The sequence below is a fragment of the Apteryx mantelli genome, chromosome 3 (genome assembly GCF_036417845.1).
Source record: "Apteryx mantelli isolate bAptMan1 chromosome 3, bAptMan1.hap1, whole genome shotgun sequence".
Lineage (NCBI taxonomy): Eukaryota > Metazoa > Chordata > Aves > Apterygiformes > Apterygidae > Apteryx > Apteryx mantelli.
In genome coordinates this window covers 20876182-20896077 of record NC_089980.1, presented here as the reverse complement: position 1 = coordinate 20896077, position 19896 = coordinate 20876182, and the positions used below count along the sequence as shown (strand labels likewise).

General features: G+C 41.5%; 1 protein-coding gene across 1 annotated transcript in view; it reads right to left on the bottom strand.

The window, feature by feature from the left end:
* The window catches only part of BFSP1 (beaded filament structural protein 1), a 28222-nt gene extending 8767 nt beyond the window's left edge, over nucleotides 1-19455 (bottom strand). Inside the window, exons 1-4 of the mRNA XM_013957181.1 lie at nucleotides 18938-19455; nucleotides 9263-9323; nucleotides 1583-1678; nucleotides 523-615 (exon numbers count right to left, since the gene is read on the bottom strand). Coding sequence (XP_013812635.1) covers nucleotides 523-615; nucleotides 1583-1678; nucleotides 9263-9323; nucleotides 18938-19308 — 621 coding nt within the window. The 5' untranslated portion in view covers nucleotides 19309-19455. The remainder of the gene's footprint in view (nucleotides 1-522; nucleotides 616-1582; nucleotides 1679-9262; nucleotides 9324-18937) is intronic.
* Between the last annotated feature and the right edge of the window lie 441 nt (nucleotides 19456-19896).

Here is a 19896-nt window from a genome sequence, read left to right as displayed (position 1 = left end):
ACAAGCGTGACTGCTGAAAATAGATCCTATAGAAATAGCTGTTCATATGATTCTCACACAAATAAATATTCTTGGCATACCTACTTACATTGGCGAGAATCTGCCAAGTTGTCATCCAGGCTGTACCAATTTTTTTGATTTTCAAATTTTCACCACATCTTGTCCCCTCAGGACAAGGTCTACTCTAACTGTACATACTCATATTTCCTGCCACCTCTTCCTCAAATAGGAAGCATAACTACTTCAGCTGCTTTTGAACTAGACGTTTTAAGCATGGGCTAATATATACCCTGGGATGCGCTTGACTAACGGCAGTTTCTCTTCTCCTGATCACTTCAGTTTTCCAAGCTACAATTAGTTTTTCTCTTGTGATCACTCAGTATTCAATATTTACAGTTGCAGTTCCCTACTCATCTTGGAGTGGGCGTTAGCTAGAGGATCTGGGATGCTTTAGGAATAACATTGACTCTTTCTTAATTAGTGCCAGCTGTGCAGCATGTATTTACTGACTGGAAAACTTACTTCAGCTAGGCCAGCAGTTATAGGGGACACACGAGGAGTTGTCTGGATGATCTGCTGTAAGATGTTGACGTAGGTCTGGATTTCCATAAGATTCTGTTGAGAAGTAAAAATCATTTACACTAGAAATTGCTATAACAAGTTATTCTTTTCAATGTTCTACACTTCTGGGGCTTATTTCTTGCTATTTATTTCTTTCAACATATAAAAGTCTGGGTCAGGTTCAGACTTGGGTTTTTGCATGCAGTTCTAGGCCTGAATTCAAATGCATGTGTGCTAACAGTTTAATCATGCTGAGAGTATATTACAGATGTTTGGCTAAAAGACAATATGTTTCACATCCTTAATTAAAGATTATGTGATTTGTGATTTGAGAAGAGATTTTCAAAATGATGACCACAAATATCTTTGCAAATGGTCCCAAAAAAAAGACTTTTCTCACTGTGGCCATGCTCAGCAAAACCAAGACTTGTCTCTCCAGTCCTTCCTGGAGCCACAGGCAGCAAGAAGCTGGAGCAGATTTTACTCCATGGTTTGCCACAGGAACCAAATGAGTCTTTTCTTTCAAGAGTGGCAAAGATGGGACACTGGCCTGATATGAAACCCCACAACTCTCTCAGGAAGGAGAAGGAAGGGGCTGCTTGTATTAATTAAAGTTGGCTGCAACTTAACCATATAGCCACAGACTTATTACCTGGAATGTCCCTGCCCAGAAACTGGGAAAACTGATGAAAGAAATGGCTGCTTAGCATGAAACACAAGACAGTTCGACCAGCAAAGTGGATTGAATCATGATAATAGGTCACCAGATTCATAATGTTGCTGCAGCTGTAGACATTGGTCCCTGAGTCAGTCTGGAGATCTGCAACCATCTACCTGTTGGGCTCGAATCCCACACTGCAGCTATTGTGCCCAGTGAAATTATATAGCACTGTATTTACCCACCAGAACACATATTTGACTTGCTTTAATTGGCCACTAGAACAGATCATGAATAAGGGCAAAGCTTCACATCTCTCTAGAAAGAACATCTAAAGAAAATGGCAAATTCAGCCGATTTTACCTTCTTGTATCTATCCTTTGTGGCATTAATGTCATCCTGCAGAAACTGGGATTCAATCTGCAGTTCCAGGTTACACAGCAATGCTTCATCAGCTTCCTGCAATGCAGATACAGGGGACACGTTCAGTACTTAGGCTGGATAGCCAAGAACACAGCAGCCACATATCCAGAACATGATTCTTTTTACATGGGTACAACCTGCATAGAGAATTAAAGCCTAGTGGAAGAAAAAAGCACCATGAAACCAACTAACAACAGGAACTTTATACATTGTGTTTTCCTATTTTACACACTGTTTTTCTGCTCAGATATAATTTATAATACAGTTTAGTAATGGCATTGTCAAAATATATTTACCATATGCTTCATGAGTGCTGGAAGCCAAGTAATAGACACTATGCAATACCAGTTTTTCAGGCTAAAGTTTGCAATGGTGCATGAATTTGGAACATATGACATCAACAGAATAATGCACTGATTTCTCTAGTGTATATGACAGAAGTGGATGTATCTTGACACCTTTTTAATATCCCAAATAAAGAATCAGTGATAAAGATCCAGACTGGTCCTTTAATTATCTTAGTGGCCCTTCACTAAGGCCTAGTGACTAGATCATCTCTCATACGAGGAAAAGCTGAGAGAGCTGGGACTCTTTGGCCTGGAGAAGAGAAGACCAATGTGTATAAACATCTGAAGGGAGGGTCTAAAGAGGACGGGATCAGGTGCCGAGTGTCAGGACGAGAGGCAATGGGCACAAACCAAAACACAGAAAGCTCCATCTGACTATAAGGAAAAACTTTACTGTGAGGGTGACAGAGCACTGGAACAGGTTGCCCAGGGAGGTTGTGGAGTCTCCACCCTTGGAGATATTCAAAAGCCATCTGGACAGGGTCCAGGGCAACCTGCTGTAGGTGACCCTGTTTGAGCAGGGGGGTTGGACTAGATGATCTTTAAAGGCCCTTCCAACCACAACTGTTCTGTGATTTCTGTTAAGGTGTTCCAAAATGTCAAGGCCATAACCTAAAACAAGGGCAGAAACAAAAACCCCTGGGGTAAGGAGGAAAGAGTTCAGCCAGTGTCACCCTCAAGGTTGCTTCTAAGAACAGGAGATAAAAAGGAAAAAAAAAAAAAACAGATTTAAAGGTGTCTCTTTAAAATAACCTACTTGCGGTTACCATCTGTAAATATGTCTCAGTGAATGGATCATGGTTTGCAAATTAAACACTAAAATATACAGGCACAGCATAGGACTGATAGGAAGGGATTTTTCTTCTTTCACGTGCACACCATGCACTATTAAAAAATGTGTAGCTGTTTGCTGTTTTCATTATGCTATTGAGTCTCTTAGCCACGCTTGCTGACACGTTATGAAGCCATTCATGGACTCACTCTGCTCTAGAGCTAGCAACTGCATTGTGAGCAAACAAGCTAACTCAGCCAGATCCAGACCGGAAAATTCTGAGCCAGTCATCAGGAATGCATGCTGCTTTGCTGCAGTCCTTTGGCATCCTATTCAGAGAAAGATCAGTGCAACAATGAGAGTGTTGCGTGACTTGGGGGCGAGCCCCCAAATCCTTAGATATTAGCAATAAGCAACTGTTTCTGCATGTAATAAGCAAAACCAGCATTCAGCTTTCCAAATGTTTCTTCAAAGGGGAAAAATACTTCTGCTTTTTTCTCTGCTTCAAATAGACTAGCTTCATTAACGATGCTCTGTATCAAACAGTACAGTGCCTACACTTTTTCTTCTTTATCTTACAGTATTTACTACTAACTCAACTTACAAAAAAACATTCTGTTTTAGATGCTGATTCCAAAATGTTGATCTATGTGATTAAGCAGCATTTTCAAGCATTTACTATGGGAGAGAAATCCCTTAGATCTGTGCAGAATCATTGCTTTCTGATTTTCCAGACTGATTCTTCTTCAACTGAAAAAACTTGAGTTTATATTTGTACATGCATATTTCTGTCACATCTTAGGCATTCTGCAGGAAACCAGCTGTGTTCTGTCCAGCATCTGTCCTTCTGCTTAAAGTCTCTGTATCTATGACTTGAATTGCACACACCCAGGTATGGGATTTGAGCACAAACTGAGGGATGGGAGATATGAAGTATGAAAGCTAACATGTGACAATGCCAGGCACTTTAACTTCCATCTCCAAGAAGATATTATTACCAATCCTTAGTAACATATCAAATCACCAGCACATCTTTTGAAACAGAAACTTAGCCAGCGATGATGACTTATTGCCTACATGTGTAGCAAGAAGCAAACTACTTGTGCAATGGCTTCCTTGCTAGGATTTGTGCAAGAATGATAAACACAGGTAGACAACACTTGGTGTATTAAGCCCCATTTTCTATCCTGAGATAAAGTCACACATTATGGGCATTCCAGAAGCTTGATTGTTAATCAATCAGATGGACTTTTGTGCCTAAGCTATATCTGGGGGTTGTGAACCTGCCCTGAACAAAATGTTGATGCAAACATCTGTGGAAATCCCATGACTCATACCCATCCCTCATCACTGAGCTTTGTCCGGGACATCAGCCCGGCACAGGGAATGACCCGGCAATCAGTCATCTGTACGGCAGGCTTTGAGCGCCCCACAGTACTGAGGTACCAAAAGCAGGGGCTCTGTCTGGTGAGAGTCTGAGCAGGCAGCCTAGCCTCAGCCTTGGATAAACCACCAGCAGCTCAAGGTCTTGTTAGCTATGCCTGAGGCAGTCAAATTAATCCTCCTTTCTTTAGCCACAAATTGACCGAGGGGAGTCATGAAAATGAACCCACCAGCTCCAGCTACCCCTTCTAGCAGGCAGGGTTTATACCCAGGTGAATTTGCCTCAAAAAATAAATTTAAGAACTCACAGGATGTCCAAGAGGCCCACTAGCACACTGGCCAATACCAGTGATGGAGGATCCCTAGAGCTTGTTGGAGAAGGAAACACTAAAATAAACTTTTTTTTATTTATAAAGAAGTACAAGTCACTGAAATAGCTTTGTTCAAGCAGAACAGCTCCTGCCATTTGTACAGGGGAAATAAAAATATCTCTATTTACTCCACCAGTAATTGTTTCCCAACTCCAAAGATGAAAGACAAACTGTAGAAAATAGAACTGATAGAAGACTTAATATAACTTTCTTCTCTCAGATAAAAGCTAACAGCAAATGAAGATGAATCAGGCTTTCTCAGTTTCACAGACCTGGTTTGGAAACTTTCCTTTGAGCTTTTTATTATTTATTTTTCTCCCTATGAGATTAGTTCAGTAAAGTGCAGCTCCTCAAAATCACTCTTCATGTTTTCACTGAGCTAGGAACAAACCAGAGGGTGTTATAGCTTCTTTTTTGTTTGGAAACCTGATTAGAAGCTGAGGATTAATGCTGGGAAGGGCTGACCACATCCAGTAAGGGACTGAGGAGCTTTGAGAAGCATGGGACTTCAAGGTTTCGACATGACCAGCATTATCTTCTGTCATGGTACTGATTCTGCATTAAGAAAGAAAAAGAATTATAAAAAAAAAGGTGCTTAGTGCCCTAACATGTTTTCTCCACTCACATTCCAGACTGTTAGATGTGCGTATTGGCAATATGGTATTCACTTGTGATAGGAATAGTAAATGGGCTCTTCCTATCTTTATGTGTAGACTCAAATCCATGCAGAGAGGAATTGTCTTCTGAGTAAGAAAAGCGTTATTAAAGGTACCTAAACATGTGCCAGATCTTTAGCAAGAGTCAACTTGCAAATTTCACATTGAAGAAGTGACACTGATATTTCAACTCTAGGTCCCAAAATCAATGCGGGAGCCATGTGGTGATAACCTAAAGCTGTGTTATGCAGTAGATCATACTGGTCCCTAGTCTTCTTGAAAAATTCATGAAGTCCTGAGCAGGGCTGAGGGTGTGGGCTGTGGATACCATGTGCTGCATCATCAAAACCAGTAGGAGTCTGTACAGAGTTGGGTGCTGCCCAGTGTGCATGCACATACAAAAATAACCACTTGCACAAGCCTTAGGGGAGGGCGATAAAGGGGAGAGGAAAGATTTTCATCAGTATGTAATGAATACAAATGTTATGCCATGACATGAGTAGAAAAAAAGAAGCAGAAGTTACCCAGGTTTTGTACTTCTCTGTGTCTGCCACCTCACTAGCAGCACCTTTCTCTATCTGGCCATTAAATAGCCACAGAGCACCCCCTTACTATCATCACACACTTAATATATCTAAGACAAAAAAGATCAGCTCAAAGGCTTCTGAAGTTTGTTGTCTGCTCCATGAAGTCTTCCCTGTGAATTTCTGTTTTAAAACAGCATGGATTTTTACTGAGTGTTTTTTTGTTACACTACTACCTTGAATGCCTTTTCTGCTTCTTTTTTTCTTTATCCCTCTTAAAGACTGTGAACAACTGCAGTGAAAAACGTGCTTCCTAAAAAGAGATGTGGTAAAACAGGTGATCGGATCATCCACCTTTGGTATATGCATTTGAAATATTTGTCAATGTTGGCCTTCATTTAGGCTTTCTGCTGGCAGCGGGGAAGTACTATAAGTGAGCCTTACCCCGCCTGTTTTTTTTCTAACATTTCTTTATGGCTTTGCTTTGCAGTCTTTTGTTTTGTTTTGGTTTGGTTTTTTTGTTTCCCCTCAGCAGATTAGGCCAGCAAGGAAGAAATTTATGTTCTGCTCTGGATACTCTGCGCCAGCTCCCCAAACCGTTCTCGTGTGCTGATTCGCACGATAATGCAGTGCCAGCTCCACTAGAGCTTCATTGCACTGCGCCCTACACAGTCAGCAGTATTAAATTGGCATAAAATGCTAGCAGCCTGCCGGGACAATACATCACTGATTGCACAAGCAGAGGCCTCAAACCCAGTGTTTGGAAAATGGCAGAGCAGGCCCTTGACTCGTCGCCGCAGCTATTAACGGCAAGGCGTGAAAGGCTGTGCTGCAGGCCAGCGGGGAATGCTCTTACCCTGTTCCCTGTGCGCAGAGATCACAGTCTCAGTGCTCTCCTGCAAACCTTTCCCAGGCAGCAAGAACTTCATGTCTCAAAGCCGGCTGCTTGTAAAAACCTTTACGAAAATAGTGGGTGCTTTTCTGTGAGCCAGGCAGCAAAGATGCGCCTGGGTGGGCCGGTACTGCACCCATTACGATACCTCGTCTGTCAGGATCTCTTTAAGACACTGTTTAATGATGTAGAGGCTTAGCTGGCACCCTGAGAACAAGATTAACCAAACTGCTGGTGTGAAGAGATTCTAGGCAAGCAGTCAGAACGGCTGGCGCTCTCACCGAGAAGCTTGATAACATTGCGCTTCACAGAACAAACGCCCGGATTCAGGGCATGGGAGCCAGCTGGGATCCTTCAGCAGTTTCCTCTCTCAGTTTCACGGGAAGGTGTTAGACAGTAAGGCTACATCTATATTAGCAAATCAAACATGTTCAGCTCTCCACTACTGAAGTCACCTGGTATTGAACTGCCTGCATCCGCACTGTTAAATTTATTTATAATTTATTATTATTCCAGAATATTTTTTTTCTGCAAATGTTGTGGAACCTGTAATAAAACTTCATCAATTACTAAAATGTTAGATTATGTGGATAAAATGTGTTCCAGGAATACACTAAGCAGGCCTTTACACAGCTAATTTAGCCAGAGAACAGGGTAAACTGGTGATGTAAAAACAGCCACCAGTACCTCCTCTTGGCCATGGTATTGACCATGTAGATCTGCAACTGATTATATTCTTATTACTCAGAAAAGGTAAAAAAAAAATTTTTTTTAATATAATACCACCAATCTGTAATCCTCTATCATGCAAAATATAACACCTATTTTGAACTGCATCATTATAAATAATCTGCAAATAGGGGTTGGGAGATACCTGTAGGGCAATGATCCCTGGCCTGATTATACTCAACAAAGTAATGAGGCATGAGCACCATTGCAAATACATATTTGGTCCTACACTGGGAGTTAAATTCTTCGTGCTGCAAATAGTTACCCATGAGTAGGAGAAAGAAACAGGCAAATGGGAGAGTCAGAGCAGAAGACTCACTTCCTGAAATTTTTGCTTACGCTAATCAAGAAGGCAACTGTCATGAAGACAGTGAGGTTTCTCTAGTGAAAGGAAGGCAGCAATGACTAATTAAAGAATTCTATGTAATTTGGGAGTAATGAAGGCAACAATGAAGAACCGAATAAGTCTATTTAATTTAAGGGCAGGGAAAGCATAATACTCTTAATTAGAAGGTCATATGAATAATGGAAAGATGTAGGCACATAGGATTTACAGGCAAAGCTTTGTTCTGCTGTAGAGGTTTCATGTTGTCTTCATAGCTTTGTCTGGAGTATATATTACTAACCACTGTGCTGGCTTGCCTATGTCCCAAAAACTGCCAGGGTTTGATAGCCCTTCTTAGGCTAATGACCTGCGTCGAGCAAACACATTATACACATACAGACAGTATGCGTGTGAGATCCCATATGTAGCAGAAACATTATGACAAAACTAGAAATGGAGGAAAAGTGGCAGTGAAACATTCTCCCAAGTTTCCTTCTTTATTTCCTTCCTCTGCTTTGCTGGCTCCTGGCCCATATCTTTCTTCTGCGAATACTTGCATGGAGCTTTCTATCCTGCTGACACTGATGCTTTAAATTCAGTTGTTCTGTTTCTCCCCACTAGGCAGTTCACATGCTACCTACTGACTCTGGAAAGGTCTTTGTTCTGCTTTCTCCACCAAAACTGTCCCACTGAGAACCAGAGGCATAAACCAGAAGGCAACTAAAAGGGTTTCAGTGGAGGAAGGTCTTTCTGTGATGCTTGTCATGAAGGCTTGCCATGGGTTTAGAAGTCACCGGTAAATAAAGCATTACTTAAAGAAGCCCAGAGGGCTTATCAGCTGCTAGGAAAGGAAAGAAGTTTAAAATCCATTCTCCTGATCTGCTATTTACCTTAAGTTTGTCTCTTCATTACAGCGCCTTACTAAAACCAGATCTGTCCTATTATAAAGAACTGCTGCACTGTTCTGCTGACATCAGCAGCACCTCTCTAAAACAGAACTCTCCTCTTGGTAGTATCATAATCACACCTTACAGCCAAAATCTACCAACTCTCATAGATGCAATTACAACTTAAAGACCACGTTACTGAATCTAACTTGTATTCCATAGGCTTCTGTAGGGCAACAGGCTGTATGATAGAAAAGAGTCTGCTTAGTGATCAGATTGGATTAAACTAAAAATATCTGGATGCTTAAAAATGCTGTTAAGCACCAACAAGAATTCTCAAAAGTCTCTAAGCAGTCATAAATACCCAACACCCATTAAAACATGATCCTGAAAATATGGCTGAAAAAGTGCTTCTGCTGGCCAGCCGTTGAAGAGTAAGCATATCTAAAAAGATATAATTTCAAAGGAAAATGAGGAAAGATCCCAAATTCTCATGCCTTACCTTACTCTAATTTCTGAATGCTACTGAGAACCTGGCTCTGTGCACACAGTAATATCTGATGTGGATACAGTAAGGTGGGGTGGAATTGCCTTTCATGGCTCTTGTTTTTTGTGGGTTTGGGGAGACAGAGAGAAAATTTCAGAAATGCTTGTCTAAAAAAATGAGTCATATTCCCAAAATATCTTGCAGCAAAACTGATGAAGACCATTTCTTTTCCATTTCCCAGACTCACCTTATTAAGGCGTTGAAGGGTTTCTTTTAGCCTCTGCTGATACTCACATTCATTTTTATACCTGTAAGCAGGACAAAGAAGATGAAGTTGAGTGGCTTATCCTCTTGCAAACTGCATTTTCATCTGTAATATCATGCACAATATATGCTTCACATTAAGCAGAACATGAATCTTGAAAGGGCCCAAAAGATTTATTTATGCATTAGCTTCATATTTTTTGGTCCCAGATTTTAAGTGCAATTCCAGAACTGACTACCTTCTTATACTCCGCTTATATAGCAAAAGACAACAGAATGCCATACATTCACTATCATTTTTTTCCAGAAAGTAAATTATTTACAATAAAAATGTATTGGTTTAATATTGGATTACAGTCATTGCCATTCATCAGTGGTTACTATGTTGGTATTTGCTACATTGGCACATTAGCAAATAATTACTTTGCACTTGGTTTTCTAGTGTTCCTCATATTGTTCAATAACCATTTTAATGGCAGAGACATTAAACATAGAAGTTGCAATTTCACATATTGATTGTATATGAATAATGATGTATTAGGCTAGTCTGAGGATGAAGTTTTTTGTCCTCTTTAATACCAACTCACATTTTAGTTTGGTTAAAATCATGTGCAAGTCTTAGCAAAGAGTGCATTTAACCAAATATTATGCACTCATAAAATGTTCATAAGAAGTGTGAAATGTGCATATTTCTATATTGAGTGAATAATGGATGTATCCTGTGTTTCTCTCTGAAATGAGGAACCATGACACATAGTCTTTAAGAATTAGGGTTCTCTATTTGTATGTTAGTTAGAATTATCTTCTAGGAAATCCTTTTAGGGAAAGAGTGAGAAACTTCCAAACTGTTTTTTTTTTTTAATTTTTTTAAATCATTACCACAAAAGAAATTTGCCCTTGTCTGTCTTCTGAAGTCCTTGATGCAGCCCAGACATTCTAGTGGCTTTTGAGAAACTTGCTCCAGTCAACAGTCAACTCTTCTAGTTCATTGACTGAACAGATCAAGGAGAAAGTTGTAATGGTCGTGTTACCCTCTCTTCTTTCTTATTGTTATAGCCTGAAGAATGAACAACCACTGTTATTCCTGTGTCTTTCAACACGGCTGGGAAAGCTGAACAGAAGGGGTCTGCTACCCATCATGTGTGCCCTGCATGCTCCATTTGAGATAAGATATTCCAATGGCCAAGCCACCCTTGTATTTAAGATTGTCATGAAGAAATAACTCTGCCATATCTGTTTGCCACTGTCTCCATTTATAGATGAGTGAATCAGTGGTTTTCAGACAACTTACAGCTTGGGTATACGCAGATTGCTTGGACTTCTTTGACTGAAGATGATCTTCGGCTTCTAATGATCTAAACCAATGTCTTTTGGACAAATTGTTGTAACATAGGGTTTGCTTCCAAGGTATAAAACCAAGGATATTCAGCTTCTAAAGTGAGACTGCATTTGTATCTGTGATTTATTAAGTAGGTGACGTCCAACAAATTTTTGATGTTACGGATTTTTTTGTGTGCAGTTGACAGTAAGCACTTCATTAAAATAGATGCATTCTGGCAGCTGGGCAAGAATGAAGCAGATTGTGGCAGCTCATGAAAATCAAATACATACCTACAGTGAAAGATTGGGTTTACATCCCTAGTAAGATACAGCCACCCAATAGAGTCAGGGTCTAACTCTCAGGGCTGATGTCATTCAGGCCTGCTCAAATCTGATTAGCTGCTAGGTCATCAGTGAAATTTCTTTCACTGACTGAAGTTTTTAGGAATCCTTTCTTCTACTCTCAATAACCAAAATAACTGCTCTGTCACAAAGCCATAAATCCACTTGGCAGCCTTGAGATGTATATATAGTTAGCATTGTGTGACTATCCTTTAAAGGAAGATTGTTTTAAAGTGATGTTCAATGATGTACTCCACAAGCTCAGCGTAAAAGGGCTAAGGACTTTTTAGACATGCTTCAGAGATCTCACGGTGCAATGTGCATGCCTCTGCAAGCTGAAACATATACAAGTACAATGGCTAATTACTTTGAATGCTCCACTGGACTTTTTGGTTAAAGACCCTTAGAGCACAACAAGCCACTTGTATCCCAAAGGAGAAGTGCTGCAAGTCAAACTCTGCTCTGTTCTCTCTCCACCAGCTGTTACTTCTATCCCACAGCCCAAATATACTGACACATGAGAACGTGTCTCAGCTTCAAAAAGTGCACGGGATTTGTACTTAAACACAATCCCTGGTTTCCTGGAGGCTGCCCCTCCAAAAGTGAACAAATTGTAGCCAAGTTAAACTTCAAGTTTCAAGTAACTAACAAGACATGTTTAAAAGAGGTCTTCTTTTTCTTAGATGGTCGCTTGTCAGCCTTAACTGGACCTTAAAAGCCATGAGGCCTTGCAGTCAGAGGAGTGTGACAGGTGTAGAGCTGCTGATCCAATATTTAACAATAAATGGGCAAAATCTTCACTGTTAACACGGAACAGGGACAGGACATCTGCTAAAAGTTGTAATCTTGGTTCATTTGCCTTTTTTTTTAAGTGCCCCTTACCTAGGCAAGTAGTTTTAAGGTGTGATGATGCTTTTTTATTACTGGGCTCAGAAAAGGAGTATTAATTGTTTCTGGCACACGCGAGAACTAGGGCAGCGGAGGGGGCTGCCTGCTTTAAACAAAGCGGAACAGAGCTTTAAAGGTTCAAACTACCTCACTTTCCTCTTCCTAGGTTAATAGTTCTAACTGAAAAGCTCTCTGCTGGAGCACATGTGGGTTTACAGCTATATGGCAACCCCCCCGAGCCCCCTGTGTAGGCAGGGGTGCTGGCCCCGTGGAAACACTGGGGCACCCAGGAGGGAAGTCTGCTCCAGACTTCTTCTCCGCTTGGAAGGCAAGGCTCCAGCAATGCCTGTAAACACCTTTTCCTCTCTTCAGCTGACAGATGGACTGGGCTTGCTCTTGAGAGATGCGGACTGGACACGACCAGTTTCATTCAGGCCCTGACTCTGACGCAATGCAGACTGGCTCGCCTCCAAAGGAAAAACGGTCACAATATATCCTAGCAATGCTCCGTGGCCAGATACTCAGTTCGCAGTCCAATTACTATAAAGAGGTACCTAAATGCTACCTCTCCACTGAACCTTACTGAAACCTTCTAGCAGTATAACAATTCTTTTGGCTTGCCGAAACCCGAGACAAAATTCCCCGTGATGTGGACCCGGGAGCAGGGGAGGCGTTAGCCCCTGGCTGCTGCAGTCAGAGAAGCAGTGGCAGCACCAAGACTGGACTGGGGCTGTTGTGGCTCAGCCCCACCTTCATGTGTCGGCACACACTCGCTGCTGCCTAGCGCCTGACGCTCCAGGACACATTTCGGAGCACTTGCCACGGGCCGTAGCACCACGTGTGCTAGGTCAGGAGGAGGCCTGGCATCCAAACATGCCAGCCGGGCAACCAAGGGCCAGTCTCTGTATCTAGCAACTTCCAGGGTATTATATTACATACAAACCCCACAAGATTAACACTGAATGAATTTTAAATGAAATGATCGATTAGTAAGACTTTTAATTTCTGAAGTTAATTAAACCTGTTCAGTCAAGGGCACTAACATCTAGGTTCCAGCATCCTTCTGGATGTCACAGAGAGAGAAATACAATCCTTTCAAGTTTCCCACAGACAGATATAATGTTGCTATAATAATGGAGCTCAATAAAATTAGCATAATTAGTCCTTTCATGAACTGCATCCAAACAATTCCTAGCAATATTTTTTGCAACTTCAAGAGAAAGAAATCTCCACTGATACATAGTCTGAATTATTCATGTTAATGTGAAGAGCTATGAAAATGGCTACAGAGGATTTAAAAATAAATTTGAACATCAGATCCACTTTCCAGTGGTTCATGCATATTTAATTTTACAGACACAGTAGTTCCAGGCCCTACTGTGTTTAAATGTAGCTTTAAAAGGTCTAGTTAAAATTATAAATCTTTTTCCCAAATTGTGAATGTGTATAGAAGAATGGGATGCAAGAGCTAAAATTCTTCGCGTTAGTGGAAGGCATAGACATTTGCCAGTTAACAGGTACACAATGCACCACTCTAAGAGATTCCTTTAATCCTTAGTGTGCAAGAAGTAGATGTTCTATATTTCAAAATGAATCAAGAAACCCACACTTTGCTAGTACAGTGAAACTACCATCTGCTGTCTACTGAACATAGACCTGGGTAGTAGAAAGCAACTTCAGCAAACTGCAAACACAAGATGTGGCTCAGGACAGTAAAGCCTGATGGAGCTGGTGTACTTAACAGTGGTGTAAATATAGGGCTGGGATGAGAGGGAAACAGCAAAGTCATTCAAAGTCCTGCATATGACCAGGCAGGTTTGATTCCTCTATCCATTTATCATCTCTATCCACTCCTGATGTGTTATCAGATAGCTAGGTTACACAGGACAGTACTACCCTGCCACACCTTTCTTCCTACCAAGGCAGGCATATTCGTTTAATAATTAATTTTTAATTGCTTTTAGACCAAGAGGTTTTAGAGCAAGAAGCTTTCTATTGTGATACTCAGTTTTAGAATTATGCTCCTGTTACACCTCCGCACATTGAAACAGAAAGTGTTCCACCACCTTCAGCTCTTCTCTGACAACAGTCACACCGCTGTGCCTCTCTGCAGAGCTGGCCTCATGAGCTAGCATTTCTGCAGAGCATGCTGTGACCATCACATTTGTTGTTGGCCCGGATCTTCCAAGCGAACTTGGAAGTTTCAGATGCCAACTTAAAATCTGAAAGGTAACATCTGGGCCTCAGGATGGCTTGTTTATGCAGGACTTTTGAGCTGCTGAGCCTAGATTTCCTCTGTGGTACAGAAGGGCTGCAGGAACCTTTTGGCAAAAACTTTCCACGAGTTGCATATAGAGATGTGCCTCAATGGCTTTTGATGTGTTCCGTTCAGGTGTTTTTAAAAAATGTTACTTTGGTTGTTAGTGGATGTTTCTGATATTTCCTAACTCTTGTCTTCTCCCAGCTGGGCTTGCTGTACATCCATTCCCTGGCAGGTTTTCTGGACATTATCTTACATGTAATAATGTGGTGAGCTTTTCAGCATACAAGAAAACATATTGCCCAGGTAGGAAGATGAGTTTTAGAGGGAGCTTCAGTAGAGAACTTCAATGCATGTTACATATGCCACATGTCTGCTTTCCTGTTCCCACTCACTTGAAGGTTCCCTGCACATATTTACATTTATCTGTTACCGAATGGATTAGTTTAGGTGGTGATCATATGTTTCTTCCACAATTTCTGGTTTGTAGCACTTCAGAAGCTTTAGTCTATTTAGCTCAGTTGCAGAACTACGCTCTTGTGAACAAAGCTCTCTTACCTCACACTTAAGGAAGAAATACTTCATATTTTCACATAAGACAATATACATTTGATATTTAAAATATCAAAAATAGACTACGGAAAACATTTGCATTTCCTATTACTTAGAAGAAATCCTATTCTCTCTATTTAAAAACAGGGACAAAAGAACCTGAAGGGACATCTTCTGAGAGATATAATTGCATCAGAGCCATTTTTAGGAGTTTTTACACAGGTTGTGTATCACAGAAGAGTCGGTTTACCTCATAGTAGACTTTATCCCATTAGAAATAAAGGATATTTCTAAATTTCTAATATTATAGTCACTGTCAGTTTCATAGCACCCTGATATATTTGAAAGCGTCCCAACTATACTTTCACTCTAGGTGAGACCAGACTGAGAGGGTGTCTGTGAAGTGTGTGGCTGCAGAAGGCCACCGATTCTAGAGAGAAGTACAGGGGACTTTCTAAAGATCAAACTTGCAGCTGCATTTAAAATACTATTTAAATAAATAAATAAAAATTGTGCATATATTCACAGTCCTGTCTGGGTTTCCAGTTTAGGATGATCACCCATCTATAACATCTTACTGAATAAAGTTACTCCTACATAGAAAGCCAACGAGTTAGTGATCCCTGCATCCCCCCTTTGCATGGGGGATAAGCTGCATAGAGACTTAAGCAGATCTTCAATACTGGAATAATTCTGATTTCAGTAGCGTGGCAAGGCCCTAAAACATCACGGAATATTATTTCTCCCATATTTTGTTTAGATAGTTTATTTATAATTTTAAATAACCTAAAGCAAAGCATCAAAATGCCTTTGAGCTAAAAACAGGTGAGAAGGCAGAGTGCAGAATGTCAGAGCGCTGGCCTTGCTTTCATACCTGCAACTCAGAAACCAACCAGTTCTTTTCAAACTGAGGAAACTTTCATGTCTGTCTTCAGATCAAATTCAGCAGTTCCCAGGAGAAAAAAACCCAAACAAACACAAACCCCAAATTCACTTCATGATGTAATCTGAATGCAATTTGGTTTAAAAGGAGCTACTGCCATTATGTTATAATGTGCCTGTGTAACTTTAATTTTTAACTTCTAACTTTTGTTGGCTTAGAGGTAGCCAAAGTTCCCTTTTACCTTCCACCTTTGCTTCCTGCCGCTGAGCACACATCCCAGGACCAGAAATAAAATCAGTGATATGCAGCAACTCTGTTATGTGCTTTTTGAAGAGCTTGTCACAAGAGCAGTGTTAACAAGTAAATGTTATCCCGAATGGGTTAAGTGGACTATTGCATAGCTGTTTCTTCCAGCCAGAATGATAAGTACATGTTCAGTAGGACACATTATTATTTCTTTCGATCTGATACTTTGCTTCCAATGTTTTGCAGCACATGTTCAGTCTGCATGACCAGACACAATCCAGTTTTTCTAAGTCACTCATTACCACTGTAACAGGTCATAAATCTCACTTTAAAAAAAAGATATCCTCCTCTCTGACTGTCTTTCCCCCACATTTTCCCTATCCTGTTTTTTTCCCTACCTATTTAGAACTCATGTAAAGCTTCTGTAATAAAAGTAAATGACTGTGTGTCAGATAGTTAATCCTATTAATGGGGGAAGTATACAGGCAGTTAAGTTAATCCACAAAACGCTCAGGTGGAAACAGGAATCCATTAAAAGATCGTCATTGCTAATTTTTTCGTGTCAGTTTCAGACAAGCTATTGAAATCAAATTTTAACTTATGGAGAGAGTTGTGTATTTCACTGCACTGTTTTTTTCCCCCTGAAATACTCCAGGCACAGATAACACATTTTTGCTCACACATGTACGACCACTGCATATTTCTGTACAGTTTGATATATGCACATATTTTCAATGAATATGCAGCTAGACATTCATGTGCTGAATTCAGTCAAAATCTCATGGACACTGTGTAATAAAAATGTATGAAAAAGTATCAGAGTAGACAGTTAAATTACAGCATTGGTTCATAGCTGAATTTCATGCTCATAATTATTTGAATACAAAACTGTATAATCGGGTTATTATTCGCTAACACCGAGTTAGGTGATCACTAACAGCTGACCATTTCAAGTATTAAGTCTCTTTGCACCTGGATGTGCTATTCTCTACTTTCGAATGAGAAAGAGATCAGAGTTTGGTATTTCTATATCTGGGCCATAGCTCAGAGTCCCCATGGGCTGTTTGTGTGGCAGTCTGGTGAACTGGATTTGAGATACTATTTTTTATTTTTTTATTTTTTTAGCTGGCTCATTCTCCTGATTCAAATCTTAGGGTGGTCCCATGAATAGTTGTGGCGGCACAGTGGAGCAGGCGGTGTGTTCAGCTGAGAAGTGCGTAGGGCTTGGGAGGATAGGATGAGAATATTTTAAGACTGTATGGCTGCTGATACCAACGTATCATCAAACCATGGCCTAAAGACACAGATGGCCTTGATGTCAATTATCTCACATCCTTTTTTCTGGCTATTTCCAGCAAAATGATTGGAGACAGAGAAGGAAAATATTAGCTCTCTTGCATTTACTTGTTCAGAGCAGAGGAAATGTCAGCGGAGGAGCAGACCAAAAAGTCATGCGATGTGGCCAAGGTCAGACAGAAAGTCTGTAATGGAGACAAGGGCCACAGTTTTGAGTGACTTGTATTTCAGCAGCAGTAAGACAGAGTTCCAGATGATTCACCTTCTACTCTATTAAAAACGTTTCTGGTGAGTCTGGTGAGGATTGCCTGTGAGTGGCTGAACTTCCACCAAGACTGTGTTTCTTGAAAGTATTTGAATTTTCTGCTTCCCAACATTGTCAGTGACAAATGTGTCTAAGCTATAGCATGTTATATGGAGTTCACCCCTCATCCCTTGGTGTGAAGGATGAAAAACTCCTCTTCAGCCTCCATACCATCAAAAGTGCCTGGCTTGACTAATGACATAGAAGTTTGGGAAAAAAAAATCTGGCCCGTAAGAAACACATAGACAAGACCCTTCTCTCCCATGAGCAGCCACCCCTAGTCATCCTTTTATGAGCAACGCTTACCAAATCTTGTTGTGTAATTAAGCAACACTGCCAAAACTAGAACAGGTGTTGACCCTATCATTTGTGACTTGATATGTAGTGATGGCAGCAAGAACTAGATGTTGCTGAAGAGGACGGACTGTACATCTCTGGATGCACTCATACGTTCCAAGCCCTAAGGCCCCTGCTCTTTGATTTAGGTTGCCAATGAAGTTAAAGAGAGACAAAGTTAAGGGAAATCTCTTCCTATAAGTATTGCTTTAAGAGCACGAGAAGAAAATAGAGGGATACAGTGAAGAAAATGTGACAATGGGGGTAAATCATCTTCCAATATCAGGAAAAAGTTTATTTACTTTCCTCTCATCCTATATCTGCAGTGAACATAAAGGTTAAACATCCAGATGCACAAACTGGCCCAGGTACCTCATAGTACCTGTAAGTAAGAGCTTCTCAGAGATGTCCTCCTACATGTTCTAGGAGATGGTTTGCGCTCTTGTAACTGTGTGCTGCTCAGATATGAGGCTCACTTCAAGCCATGTTTGTTTTCTAATCAGGTTCTCTCCTCTTTGCAGCTCAGAGCACAATCCTCCTAAAGCGAATGAGTGACAGCAACCTACGTGTGCCTCTTAGAAGGCCTGCTGCTGCAGGCAGGAGCGGGAGATTGGCCACTCTTGTAGCAGTGAGTTCATGAAATGCAGAACTGGAGCTCCCTAAGTCCTGGCACATCATCGTCCACTGTGGGCTTACACGATCTGGCTGTGGGCTACAAGTCTGAACGTGAAGAGACACCATCCATGCAAGAGAAGCAGCTAACAAACAAACCCATACTTATGACAAAGAGAGTTGTGAAAACAATACCACATATTTTTCTTTGTTCACTTGCCTTGGAAAGGATGATGAACTGTTACAGTCTAGAGCCACATCCTTCCCCAGGTGACTGCCCTGGCTCCCACTGAAGGATTTACTTGCTTTCAAGCACAGGGATTTCAAGCAAGCAGCTGTGCATCATTTGCTTGATGCTGGCCTGCTTTTACTGACCTTTTCTCACTGATTACTGAATGCATACTACTATCAGCCAGCTTTTCCCTTGGGTAGCTGGGCAAGGGCTCCTATCCTGTTAGCGTTTGAAAGCAATACTGCTTAGGAATACCTCTCTGTCCTCCCCCAGAGATGCATCCAGCTGGACCGAGAGGCTGGCAGAAGGAGCCTGTATGAAGTGGGTACCTCTGATCTGCTAGCTACCGTGGGAGATAAACTGGCCCCGTAGCGCCAGTCACCTTACTTGTTGCTGTACTCATCAAGCATGCGCTGGGCGTCCTTTTTCTCGCGCTCCAGTTTGGCTCGGTCAGATGACAGCTCCCGCATACGCTGACGGCTGAACTCAATCTGCCCAGCAAAGGCCTCGTCCAAGCCCACCAGCTCATCCATGCGCTGGAAAGTCTCCAGCTGCTTCCGGAGGATAGTGTTGCGCTGCTCAAGCACGCGGGCCCGGTTGATGTAGCTGGCAAACCGCTCATTGAGCTCCTGCAGGTTCTCCAGGCCCTGGGCCCGGGCCAAGCTGTCGAACTCGGGGGTTCCTTGCAGCTCATCATAGGTATCTGACCGCTCGTACTTCTCCTTGCGCACTTCGCGAAGGAAACTGCTCCTGTGCATGGCTTCAGGATGGCTGTGGGATCCTGTGGTCCCCTCTGGTGTAGGTGCCTGTCTCTCCACTTCGGGTTGGAAATATGTTTGGGGGGCTTGGGGAGGAAGAAAAGAACATAATCAGCCCCCAGGTGATTAGGACTTGACTCTGGGGCAGTTTGTGGCACTAAACGCATCATCTGCTGCACTGAACTAAATAAAACCCAATAGCTCCGCCTTGGTGCTGCCTTTCCTGGGCCTGTCAGCAGTTCGGAGGAGCAAAGGGAAGGGGGAGGAGATGTTTTCTTTTCAAGCATTGCAGTTGTGAATGGCCAGAATAAAAGAGAGCAATGTCCAGCTTTTGCTCAGTGGATTAAAATCTTATCCACAGGCAACAAAACGAGCGCTTTGCAGTTTCAGAGGCCAAGCTCAAAGCCTTTCACGGCTGTGTTATGGGAGAGAGCTTTGTTCCATTTCGTTGTCATAAGGCAGCGTATGGAGTCCTTTTGCTGAGCCAGGTTTTTGTCATGAGTGGATGACCGTCACACTGAACAGCTTAATTTTTTTCTGACAGTTTTGCAGTTGTTTAGGAGGAATTGATGGTGTACAAAAAATCAG